At 41.6% G+C, this 13,937-nt stretch overlaps 1 protein-coding gene across 1 annotated transcript in view; it reads right to left on the bottom strand.

The window, feature by feature from the left end:
• The window catches only part of LOC101468663 (heterogeneous nuclear ribonucleoprotein L-like), a 68,867-nt gene extending 57,016 nt beyond the window's left edge, over positions 1–11,851 (bottom strand). The window contains exon 1 of the mRNA XM_004572025.3: positions 11,480–11,851. Within this exon, the coding sequence (XP_004572082.1) occupies positions 11,480–11,701 (222 nt within the window). The 5' untranslated portion in view covers positions 11,702–11,851. The remainder of the gene's footprint in view (positions 1–11,479) is intronic.
• Positions 11,852–13,937: the final 2,086 nt, after the last annotated feature.

Raw genomic sequence — 13,937 nt, forward strand, 5'->3', positions numbered from 1 at the left:
TCCAGCAATAAAGCTGCATTTTCAGTTTAAACCTCGTTTCCTAACAATCCTGCATTTTGGGTCCACCACTCCTGCCTGCCACACAGCCGACCATGACAGAACAGGCAGCCCTCTACACCCTGCTGCTAATGAAGCATACTTTGCTCATATCATGCAGGGGTGTTTCAATATAACACAGAAGGCAATTAAGCCACATGAGCATTGCTTTGATTAGAAATGTATTTATGTGTGGGAACAAATTTACAAACAATATAATCCTAAAACCCCAGTTAAACACCTAAACTCCTTAGCGATTCAGTCCACAGTTTCGTTGTTGGACTCTACTAGAACCTCCAAACAGTTTTCACTGAGCTCCTGAGACTCACCCATTCCTTCGCAGATGTTTGCAGCAGCAGTCTGCATGCCTAGGTGCTTGACCTGTGGCCACAGAAGTGACTGGAATGCCTCAACTCAATGATTTGGATGGGTCAGCGAATACTTTTGACAGTGTAGTGTAACCTTTACCAACACTGTGGCTAACACTGTAACTGCATCTTACAGGCTTTTTCCACCATGTGCTGCATAGCTGCTCAAGCCCCTCGAAGACACACACACTGAGTAATAAATATCCAAATGTTTTTGTGTAATGTGTTCTTAATTGTGTGAATGCCGTAAGGCATCCACACTTTTGTGTCCCTGTTTCTCTTTATACTTTATTCTTCAGCCTTATTGTAGTTTTTCACCATTCACATTTTAAACTGCTCTTTCTGCTAATGCCAGCTGCATCTTTTTGTGCTCATAACTTTTATACTTTTGGAAATATTTAGCTTTTTATGCACTTTTTGGCCCTTTGAAATGAATGGGACCACACCACAAGTGTGATAGCTGGTTTAGCTCAGCAGAGTGAGCCATGTTGTAGCTCAGTGAGAGGAGCAGCTGGGTTTGAATCATGGCAGCATGTTTTCAGCTGACAGAATTTCAGCTTCTGCAGCTTCTTTTTACCTGACTGTTTTGCTTTGTCAATATTGCTGCTAAATGATTACAATTCTGCAAAGTTTTCATGATTTCAGCAACTTTTCCGATATCCACTTCAGCATCTTCACCTCCATTTCCAGTCTCTGAGATATCAGTGAGACGAGCAGCCACCCTGAGCCAGGCAGCGCAGGTTTGACTCCTACCCGTGGCTGTTGCCACACATCTTCCCCACTCACGCTCAGTCTGCTTTCTTAACACTCTTCAGTTTTTCAAATAAAGCTGTCTTCAGCAAACACTTTAGCTTCTACACCTCTTTTCAGCAGATAGTTGTGCTTCTTCTGCATTTTTCCACTACAAATGCAAATTCTTCTAGTGTGAAAACGTTGTTCTTAAACTGTGGATTACTAGCTAAGTGCAAATATGGCCAAAAAAGGCTAATTTTACTGTTTTAAAAAAATTCAATATTTAAGTAATGTGATACCGACCCAAAGCAGAAGCTTCTTATCTAGTCAGTACAAGGAGCGTCCCAGAAGGTTTTTCCAGCCTAAGAAGAGCCTTGAAGGCTGTTCACAGATCAGTTGTAGTTTCACCATATCCTGAGTCACTGTCAGCTGACAGCTGACTTCAGCATCCCTGGTTGGCCACCGAGGCTGATTTTTGACTCCTATCTAGAGTGGCCTCACCGGCCTTGCTACACAGCAAATTCAAAAGTGTTAAATGTTTTGGTGTTAATAGTCTTCTTGCAAAAGTAGAGTTAATTTTACTCTAAGCAGAGTCACATTCTTTTAATGTAACTCTGAGGTGTAAAATGATAGTAGTTAAAATCGAGTGTTAAAAATGAGTGTTTCTCTGTCAAATCTGGAGGTGTTACAATGGAAACATTAACTCTTGACCTCTTAATCAGTATCAGAATCAGAATACTTTATTGATCCCTGGGGGAAATTATTTTTTGTTACAGTACTCCATTATAAACCAACATTAAGACAAGACAGACAATACACTAACTAAGAATAGTACAATATATACATATATATACACATGCATACATAAGTCACTCATAAATAAATAGTTGGAAAAGAAACATGTGTAGCTGTAGCAGCAAACAGTGTGTTAAGTGGATGCGTTGTACAGGGAGATGGCCACAGGCAGGAATGATTTCCTGTGTCGTTCAGTGGTGCTTTTCGGTAATCTCAGTCTCTCACTGAACGAGCTCCTGTGACTGACCAGCATGTCATGGAGTGGGTGGGAGGTGTTATCCAACATTGTCTTTATCTTGGACAGCATCCGCCTCTCCGACACCACCTTGAGGGAGTCCAGCTCCATCCCCACAACATTGCTGGCCTTACGGATCAGTTTATTGAGTCTGTTGGCATCTGCGGCCCTCAGCCTGCTCCCCCAGCATGCAACAGCATACAGGATCGCACTGGCCACAACAGACTCATAGAAAATCCTCAGCATTTTCTGGCAGATGTTGAAGGACCTCAGTCGCCTCAAAAAATAGAGACGACTCTGGCCCTTCCTGTAAAGTGCTGTGGTGTTTTTAGCCCAGTCCAGTTTATTGTCAATGTGTACTCCAAGGTATTTATAGTCCTCCACAATGTCAACACTGACCCCCTGGATTGAAACAGGGGTCAAGTGTTTCCTGGTCTTCCTGAAGTCCACGATCAGTTCCTTGGTCTTTGCCACGTTGAGCTGCAGATGATTCTGCTCACACACGTGACAAAGGAGTCGACCACAGCCCGGTACTCTGTCTCATCATCCCTGCTGATGCATCCAACCACCGCAGAGTCATCAGAAAACTTCTGAAGATGGAGGTCTCCGTGCAGTGGCTGAAGTCTGTGGTGTAGAGGGTGAAGAGGAAGGGGGAGAGGACAGTCCCCTGTGGTGCCCCTGTGTTGCTGATCACCTTGTCAGACACACACTGTGGGAGACGTACATATTGTGGTCTTCCTGTCAGGTAATCAACAATCCAGGACACCAGAGAAGCATCCACCTGCATCGCTGCTAACTTATCACCCAGGAGGGTCGGCCTGATGGTGTTGAAAGCACTAGAAAAGTCAAAAAACATGACCCTCACAGTGCTCGCCGGCTGGTCCAGATGGGTGTAGACACGATTGAGCAGATAGATGATGGCGTCCTCAGTTCCGAGACGAGGCTGATAAGCGAACTGAAGGGGATCCAGGTGTGGTCTTACTATGGGTCGCAGCTGGTCCAGGATGAGCCTTTCCAGGGTCTTAACTCTGAACTCCTACAGGGGCTATGACACCAATAGAGTAAATTCACAGACTCCGCCCCCAGCACGGCTCCAATCGAAGCTGAAGTGAAGCCGTTTCAGAACATTTTGCTCTACATATTTGAGTTGTTTGCCATGCTTGGTAAGTCATTTTTTCAAAGATTGTTTCAATTATTATTATGAGCTTTTACTTCTGTGGCTCTTTGGAGTTGAGACAAAGCTGTGTGAAAGGCATTAGCCATGTTGCTCGCTGATAGCATAACATTCTGTTTTAGCTAGCTGAAAGGTATTGTTTGCAGGCAAATACCACAGCCTTGAAAAAAGCTTGCATGTGAATTTTCAGTCAAACTTTTGGTCAAATACACTTAAAACAATGTGTAGAATGTGAAATGTTGGTATAATGGTGCTGCTTGAAGCCTGAAAACGATCGCCCATAAAAATAAATAAACAAATAAAATAAAAAAAACACGAGCAAACAGCAGTAGCTGATGTCCTGACTGGATTCTACGTTAGCATAGATCCCTCCAGAGTTTTGTGCACACGGTTTAGGTAAAAATGAAAAAGGTTGAGGTTTTACATTTAGTTCAGTATTACCTGTTGCCTGTGTCCTTGTCTTTTGGGAAAATACTTTACACAAGTAATGGCTCAAAGAGGATTCCTTTTTTTTACTGTGCTGCAATTGTTTACTGGATTATTTGTGCCATTAATTAGTGTCAACTAATTTTTATTCGATCTCCGCACAGGATATGCTTGTGAAGATGGAATATGGGGGAGAGCAGAAGTGCGTTGAAGTTCCACAAAGGGATGAATGAAGGACATGCATATTGTATTGAAGGAATAAGTGATGAGATGCTGTTATTTGCATTTACCATGTCAGACCTTTTGATAAACAAAATTCTAATGAAAGTGAGAACGTGTACACTGTTACATCTTTCAGAAAATGTTTTGAAATTGTGGTGCACAGTTCAGAATAAATGTTTTTCAAAAACCATTGCATCTTTTTAGTAAATGTTTATTTCCAAAAGAAATTTCTAGAAGTTCAGAACAGTAAAGTTCCCGCTTTTTAGAATGAATTAGAAGATAACTCTTACGTAGTTAAACTAAAATACTCTTTGAGAGTTAATATATAAACTCTTAACACCAAGTGTTAAATTATCAACTCCAGACAGATTTGGTGTTTAACACTAAATCAGAGTTAACGTACCAACTCTCCAAAAAGAGTTAAATTAACACTCTCTGGTGTGGACCCATATAGACACTTTAATAGTGTTGAAATCAAATCCGACAGTGTTAATTTGGACATGCTGGATTTGCTGTGTAACAGGCCATCATCCTCAGGTTCTCTGTTTTTACCCTCCTACCTCACAGGTTTGGCACTTACCCCGTCCTCCTACTGCCAGGCTGTCCTTCTGAGAACGTTCACTCTTTTGCTCTTGAATGATTAGTACTGTGGACTTTTACTACAGCATTACTGATGTAGATAACAAACAGCCTGCTCTTGTATAGCACCTTTTAATTTTTAAAGCTATACAAAGCAGCAGAGCTGTGGAACAACATACTGGAACGCCATCCAGTTTAACAGAGGTTAATGTCTTTCCCAAGTACACTTGGGGAGACACAGCATATGGACAGGCTGATTACTGTTTAACTACATGAGATTAACCTGGTACAGTTTATATGTGTTTTTAAAATATTTGAATATTGTAGATCAAAGTAAAGATAAGGCTTCCTGGACAAAACTGCTTCGAACATCAACCTAAAGCACACTACAGCACAAAGTGCGACATGTTTGTATTTTTCATCTGTGGCTCCCGTCTGTTTGTTTATAATTAATGTTTTTATTACAGCGCTTTTCTTCTGTACTGCAGAGTCTGTGCTGCAGCCTGCACAACTCCCACTAAAAGCCACCATCTTCTCACTGCTCAGCCTGGAAATCACGCTCTTAGTCATCAGCGCACGCACACACGCACACACACACACACACGCACGCACACGCACACACACACACACGCACACGCACACACACACACACACACACACACACTTTTAATTCCCCTGGCTTTGGGAATTTAAAGTGTCTTTAACAGAAAGTGAATGAGTTGTAATGTAAAATTGTAACTCCTGTTACAAGAATATAAACTTGAACAATACTACACCGAGTGATGATTCAAGGCCATAATGAAAGGCTACAGTATACTCACTTCTACCCACACACTGTACACTCCTTCAAAAAGTACTCTATTGTTGCTCTCAGTCAGTCTGGGGAGGGGATACGAGGCCATTTCCACACAATGTGAAGTCCGACTTTCTATAGTAAGAACTAACAAGTATATCAATATCAGGTATTTAAATACTTAGGATTCTCAACCTTATGGCTTTAGACTGAGTCAGAGGTGAATGTCATCACAAACCTAAAGTAGGACAGTTGCCTCTTCAGGGCTCGCAAAATTTCAAAGTCCCTGGTAGCCCTTCGGGCAGGGACTCTTCAGTTTTTGGTAGCCCAAAATAAATTTAAGTAGCCTGAATAAAAAAGAGAGCAATTTTTTGATTGATGTTTTGTTTCTGTTACAATATTATACATTAAAGTATAATATTGTAAAGGAAACAAAACATTAATCAAAAAATTGTTGAAACACAAATTACAACATTGTATAAAAATTACAATCATCAACTCAAATACTTGGTTCTAATTGAACAGAAATGTCTATGAACTTGTAAGAACTGTGTAGGACATGAATCAGTCTGTCAGAGCCTGAATTTGAAATTTCCACTGAAGTTACGGGTAAGAGGCAAGTGGAACCAAGATCGAGGCCGTTTGGTTTGTGAACTTTGCAAAGACTGCTACATTGTGCCAGCGGTAGTTCACTCTTTGCAACATAGTAGCTGTTCTAAACTGATTTTTCAGGTTTATTTTTAGTATGTTATTTGCAATTGGTGTTTGTTCTGGGAAAGATATTGCAGACTGAGCAATAATGCATTTCTTGCATTTCTCATGCGTTCTAATGGGGGCCTTTCTTAAAATGACTGGTCCCAGTAACAAAGGCGCTTGTCGACTCAGAAATCGAGAGAAAACCAACAACACACCCGGCAGAACATTATGTTATTTACACGGGTGCACATAAGTGGTCCGCATGTGCGCATTCGCTGTCAAAATAAAAGACGCGCACCAGATAAGAAGTTGCAACGCGCGTTTGCGTCCATATAAAAAGCAGTGTTTTTGTCCTAGAGTGGGATTTTCACGGCACATTCTGCACCACATCTCTGTGCGTTCATCATTTGTTTGAAGCCAGCTCACCTGCAACCACTTTTCCGAGAATACGCGCTTCTTTTGTGTGTGTGTGTATGTATATATATGCGTTTAATCTTGTTCTTATTTCATTTATTGTTTCTTTTACTGGGATCCTATTTTTAGACTTTCAACTGTATACATGTGCTCTGTTCTGACTCTAATTAATGGCTGAAGCAACACACAGTAGCAGCGCATCCATTTTCTTAATCACCCTCTAATGATGAAATGACGTATGTGTAACCGTGTACGTGCATGCATACCTAAGTATTCGGAAACTAGACTACAAGCATGTAATGCTGATTACATGCAAGGTGATCCCACCTTCACTCAGAACCCAGAATGCGTGTGTGTGAATGTTCCACTCTAATACCCCCGGACGCTGTAATGGTGAGACAACGAGAAAGGAAACAGTCATATACATTACATCCTTCTACCCAATTAAAAAAAGCCCTTCTCACTTCTCTATTTACTCTGTTGGTTATTTATCTCAGCAGAGAGCTGCATTCTTCTAACCCAGCTACCCAGCCCACACAGTCAGCAGACCACAGACCCACTTTAATAACATTTGTCAGCTTGCTGGGAGTCCTTTAGCCGACACACAGCTAATGCAGAAAAATGTTTGTTTGTTTTGTTTTTTAACATTTTAAAAACTAGGCTTGCAACAATGAGATTTACATGAAATGATAAAAGCTAGAGTTATTCAATTATTAAAAAAGGTTTGGTCAATAATGGCATTATAGTTATTTAACACTATTACTCACTGACATGACTAGTGACTGAACTGATGTTAAAAAGTATATCTGCTTGAATTTTAAATACATTTCAACTACAAATATAGCAAAGTCAAGTCTTCCTTAGCAACAGCTTCCTTACAAATATAATGTTTCAAATAGGAGAGAAACTAATATAATCTGGCTTCATCACAATCTCACAGAAGATACTGCTGCAACGCTGGCTCCTCAATCAGCAGATACATCAAAGGCCAGACTTACTGCGGAGGCCAAATTATCAGTCTCAATACAGATGTAAGTGCAAAATTCAACAATAATGGACCGACTTGTAAATGGTGATACAAAGAACAGTGCAATGTAGCAGATCAAAAACATACAGCAGTGATGAGGCAATGAGTGATGTGCTGATATAGGTACAGCCTGTTATGTGCAATATGCCAAAATAATTCTGAGTAAACAAGCACTCTATGTATGCATTTCATATGAAAAGGAAGGAGCAGTTCATTTACTGCCTGCAAGCGTTGACAAAGCATACAATATTTTTGTAATACTGTGTCATCAGAAATATAGTTATTGGAAATGGTCTTAAAATGTTGTCTTGTCACTTTATAAAACCTGAAGTCTGTGTAACTTGTAGAAGAACATTTCCTGCCAGATTCAGGATCCGACCCTGACCGACCCAGCCTCAATAAAGGTACTGCAGTTGTGGCACATATGTATTTGTGCATATTAATTTTTAATTTCCTGCACGGTGTGTGATACTGCAGGTATTTATTATTGTTGATGGACGAGGACACACAGCCAACTGTAAGTAAACACAGAATCTGCAAACTTGTACGCTGGCGAGAGCAAGTCTTCAAATCAGATTTGATCAAGTTAAGGCACGAGGCACCTACCCAGCTCAAATACTGGAAGTCAATTCAGTTTCATTTGGTTTTTACTTATAATGCACCAGATCAAAACAATCATGAAGGCAAAGGTGGAGACTGGGATAGTAGAACTTAATAAATGATGTTCACGTGGTCATGAAATGTTGCGTGATGTGGTGACCGTGGCCATGTACTGGAAAGGTTTGTACCCTACCCGATGTCTTATTTCCTGCATATTTATCATCAAATGCTTTAGATAAAAAAAATATTTTATTAGACAAAAGTAACCTGAGTAAATGCTAAATGCAATTTTAAATACTGATTGTATTTACCAAAGGGGAAAAGCCATCCAAACCTACCAGCTACCAGGCCTACCATGTTACATTTTGAATTAACTGTTTAACCATATATTTTGAAATGCTAAGTTCAAATTTGATTAGCTACAAAGCTAATTTGACAATGTGAGGTAGGCTAAACAATCAAAAAGCAACACATCATGTCACGATCTAAAATTAATTTGAGAACAAATAAGAAAAAAGTCATGACATCTATTAGTCAGGAAAATGTTACAAATCCATTTCTTCAAAGAACCACAGTGAGAGTTATTATCAAGAAAACCTGCCCAACAGTGGCTGACCCCAAGAGCCCCTCACCAAATCATCCAGGAGGTCACAGAAGAACCCAGAACAACATCCGAACAACTCAGTCAGTGTCAGTGTTCACGACTCAACCATAAGAAAGAAACTGGGCAAAAACTGGGAGAGAAAACCAACCAAACCAACCAGAAAACCAATACTGACCATAAAAAAACCAAAACAAAGGTTCATCCTCACATATTCAAAAGCCCATCTTGCTCCCCAAGACTTTGGGAAAGTTTTCAGGGGACTAATTAGAGAAAAGCAGGACTTTTTGGAAGGCTGGTGTCCCGTTACAGCTAGCATAAAACTACCCCAGCATTTTATAACAACAACATCGTACCAACAATCAAACATTGAGGTAACAGTGTGATGGCCTGGGGCTGCTTTGCTTGGAATCATGGATTCTACTCTGAAAATCCTGAAGGAGAATCTCCAGCTCCAGTTCATGGCCTGATGATGAAGAGCACTTTGGTTATGCAGCATGATCTGAAACACATCAGAAACTCCACCTTAAATGGCTTAGAAATAATAATAATAAAGCTTTGAGTTAGAGCTGGGCGATATGAGATTTTTTCATATCACGATATGTTTTTTTCATTTCAGGCGATAACGATATCTATCACGATATAAGCCAAATAACTATATTTGTAAGATTTAAATGTGCCGTTGCTCACAAGTAAAATGTGAAATAATCAGCAGCTTGTTTTTATTTAAATATTTATTTCCCATAATAAGTTCAACAGGGTAGATGTACTTAAGGAACATGAGACTTTTTCAGATAAATAAAGGCAAATATTGCAAACTACACAAAAGGCAGCCGCTAAAGCGTTTAAGTTTCAAAATAGAACAAACAAAACAGACTAAATTGTCAATTCCACTTAGAAACAAAATATTAATTCTAAAAATAAATCTTAGTTTGTTTTACAGAAGAACAGACAAAACTGACTAACTTTTGTCAATATCAAATAAACTGAGAACTAAAAGGAAATTCTCAATCTCTCCTTGTTGTATAGCTGAGCTTTTCAAACAGTTTTAACAGTTACTTTAGTCTGACAAAAGCCGAATGACGAATTAGCGCTTCCAGTCAGAGACTGAGGCTACGTCCACACGTACACGGGTGTTTTTGAAAACGGAGATTTTCCGTTTTCGTTTTAAAAAATAATCCCGTCCACACATAAAGGCAGAAATGAAGGAAAACGCTGCTATGAACATGCCAAAGCAGCAGGTGGCGCTAGATTCCTAACCGTGCAGAAATGTTGGCCAATCAGAAGTCTAGAAGCCTCGGTGGGAAAAAGTAAACAAAGCTGGGGCATAGAAGCAGAACCGAGTCGTATGTGTGGAGGGACAGTAACTGTGTGTGTGTGTGTGTGTGTGTGTGTGTGTGTGTGTGTGTGTGTGTGTGTGTGTGTGTGTGTGTGTGTGTGTGTGTATGTAAGCATTTAAACACTGCAGAGAGTAGAATTAACAGTATTGTAGAAATTCATTTCACCGAAACAATAACGTGGCGCACAGTGTGACGCATGTATTTCCAGACTTGCTTTCGGCACAATTTACAGTGCACGCTACTCTGTTTTTGTCAGACTTGAAATAGCCGAAATACCTTCACACTACGGAACTTCTATGGCTCTTCCGTTCGACAATCTCTCCGGCGTTGGAACCATCATCTGTTTTCTCTTCGGTCACGCTCGGTTGATTTTTCTAGCCGGCACACTCATTTCCTCCATTACCCGCTGGCTGCTTCCCAAACAAACACACGTGCGGCTTGGCACTTGTGCTGTACGTAACAAGTCACGCGACGTGACGCTGCGGCTGTGATTGGTTCGGCTCTGCGCTACTTAATTTGGATTGGCTGGTCTTTTTTTTTTTTTTTTTAAGAGGTCTATCGCGATAGCTTAATTTCTCTATCGAGTAAAAGTTATATCGCGATACATATCGTTATCGTTCTATCGCCCAGCTCTACTTTGAGTGGTCTAGTGAAAAGTCCAGACTTAAATCCAATTGAGAGGCTTTAGCATGACCACAAACAATTCCATTCAGTTTTATTTATATGGTGCCAAATCACAATAACAGTTAGGGTTAGTAAGGTGCTTAAATTGGCCATTCATACTCGAAAAACGTCCAATTTGTCTGAATTCACACAACTGTGCAAAGAAAAATGGGCCAAAATTCTTCAGCGTGAAATGAATGTCTTGCCAGTTATCAGCATCACTTGAAACAAAGGGGTAAATACTTTTTCATGGCACTGTAAATATCAGATGGACTCAACATTAGCAGATACAAGAGACACTGGGTGAATAACCAAAGAGAAACCAGGACATCTGTGTTAAACCCAAATTTAGGCTTCTGAGTTTCGTGTGGGAAACGTTAACAAGTCGATGATTTGTACTGAAAAGCCAGTGACCTGAGAGGAAACCACAGCATTGCAAGGAAATACACAAATACACAACAGACACCATAGAGTGGAAAGAACCGAATATTCAACATCAAAAGTCAAACGGGACATTTTGCACATTTACCACCACACACATTTTATCGGACAATTGCTTTGGCTGAATGAACACAGGCGTCACATTGAAAAATTGGCCTGGATTTATAGCTCAGGCTCCACTGTGTCGGTGATGTCGGCGCCGACATATGTGTGACAGGTAGATGTCTCTTGGCACAGACTGCATGACAGCGCGCGCGCACATGCGCGCGGCTCGCCCGGCTCGGTGTGTGATGCTGTGCCGCAGGGTACCGTTAGGTAACATTTTTGCTCTCCTTACCCTCAGCCCTGCTCCGAATTGGCTCGCGCTCCACCGGGCCCGATTGTCTGTCGCCGACTCTCCGTTACCGGGTAGCGATCCGGAGTCCGAATCCTCTCCTTCCTCCAGCTCCTCTTCCCCCTCCTCTCTCTCATCCGCCTCCGTCTCCTCTGTTTTGAGCCGTTTAGCCGCCCTTCCGTACTCCCCTTCCTCACGCTGGCCGGCTTCTTCTGGAGTAGACATGCTCGGTGGTGGATCAGGTGGACGAAGCGACAGTGTCTGCAGCTGGTCACTCTGACACGTCCATGCCGAGAATGATCCTTTGGTACCTGTCTCGTCTCACGGGTCCTTTCCACGGATGCGTCTGTCTCTCTCCAGCGCCAGTGATTTTCTATATATATGTCCCGCCCAGTGCCTTCTGTTATTGGTGAAACTGGTCCTGCGCCTTACAGACACGGCGTGTCATTGGTCGGAATCGAGTCGTCAACCGACAGGCTCTCTCCAGGCTATGCAGAGGAGTGCACGGAGGGAGCGGAGAGGAATGGTGGGTAACATACAATGCAGGGAGAGGCAGACTGAAACCACAGAGGGCTGGAAAAAGCAGAGAGGGGGGGGGGGGGGGGGGGGGGGGGAGAGCATCGGTGTGAATGTGCAGCATCATGAAAGGAAAAGTCATCTTTATCCTCTGTCATGCCCGGATTACCCAGAAACATGGTGGGATTTAGGAAAACAGCTCATTGTCGCATAAACATGTTTTTAATTTCCTCACATTACATTTACATTTAGACAGGTGAAAGGTTAACCCTAACCCTTATGTAGCCCTCTGAGAGCAGCGTAACCTATCCTGACTTGGTCTCCAGCACAGGTACTGACTGAAATCCCCAAATCCAACTGAACAGCCTTTTTGTTAGACGCCTTTCCCAGTTCAATCTGTCAAAGTTCACACGTAACGGTTAGTTCCTCTAAACAAGAGCAAAAAGCGGATCTTCTCAGTTCCTATCTTGGGTATCCTTTCTGTACATAGTTCTGGTTTTGTTCCTTTTCCATTTCAACAGTAATGACAATAAGTGTGCCATTGCATAGGCACACTTAATAATAATAATTGTATTATTATCAGTAGTAGTAACACTCTATCACGTTTTCCAAACTATTTGTCAGGTCTTACTCACAAAGATTCTAATTATTATGCTGAACTCAGTCTGCTATTTTATTTTTAACTGCAAGCTTTCTGTCAGCATATCTTGAACATAACAGAAAAACTAGATAGTAAAAACAGACACCCTCATTCAGAGATATTATCAAATCATAACATCACGTCAGCACTGCCTGATGCGTCGATGTGGTCAGCAGCCTTATTTCCTGTTGCTGCATGGGAATGTACAGTCACCAACAGCCAGAGGTATTTTAATGTGTAGTCTCACCCCCGGCAGTCACTTACACACTGTTTTGGTAAGAAAAGAAGAAATGAGGTTTTACAAAAAGCCTTAACTAGTTTGAACGACAATGCCGTCGTTCAAACTAGTTATTTTAGTAAATAGTATAGGGACGGCACATTGGTGGTGATTAGAGTCTTGGACATGTCAAAGATTAGCCACCGAACTGATATGATTGGATTAGTATTTTTTGTGTAATAGCAGATACTCCCTCTCAACACCTTTGTGGTCAAAACTGCCCCATTGAAACCAAACGTTTGAATCTCTCTGCTGTTCCAGTATAAAACCACAGATTCTGTAATGTCAGCATGTCATTCTGAAAACAAAAACTAGTGATATTTGACATTTTTACTGCAATCCACCAGATTCCCCATTGTAGGCCAATGCAGGAAATTCTTGTATTTTTGCCAGTTATATTATGGAGCCGTGCGACCACCAGACTTGTATCGACGCGTGTCTGAATTAGTGAGAAGATGCGTGCATGTGTGCGTGCATGTGACGCTGTGTAAATGTGTAAACATGCACTGATCATTTCAGGGGTGAAGAAAGGTCATCTTGGAGCGATGTGCTGTGAAGTGGCGCTCGAGCAGCGACATGGCCTCCTGCCCTTGCTGCACTCTAGCATGCAGCTTGGCTGAGGGGTCATTTCATTAGTGAGCAGAGAAGAAAGACCTGCAGCAAAGAAAAGGAGAAAAAATGAAGAAACAGTTTAGTGCAGAAGAGGGTTTAGAGAAGGTCATGCAGCCTTTACCTGTCAGGGAGCTGCAGGACTCATCAGAATAAGACAAGCTTAAACGGAGAATGCATACTGCTCAGCGGAGAGCTCCACGTCTGTGAGCGCCTCTGACACTTCCCATGAACATGGAGAGGACTCAGAGGATCCTGCCCATCCTAACAGTGAGTCGACATGTCATGTCCCGATGTTTGATCTGAGGGTCTGTGAGATACGCTGTCTGTCTTGACCTTTTCTTCACTCCTGACATGATGCAGTTGATTTTGCAAAGGACAATGTCATGGTCCTGGGTCGTGTGACCCAGTGTGTTATG

Source organism: Maylandia zebra, linkage group LG13 (assembly GCF_041146795.1).
Source record: "Maylandia zebra isolate NMK-2024a linkage group LG13, Mzebra_GT3a, whole genome shotgun sequence".
Classification (NCBI taxonomy): domain Eukaryota; kingdom Metazoa; phylum Chordata; class Actinopteri; order Cichliformes; family Cichlidae; genus Maylandia; species Maylandia zebra.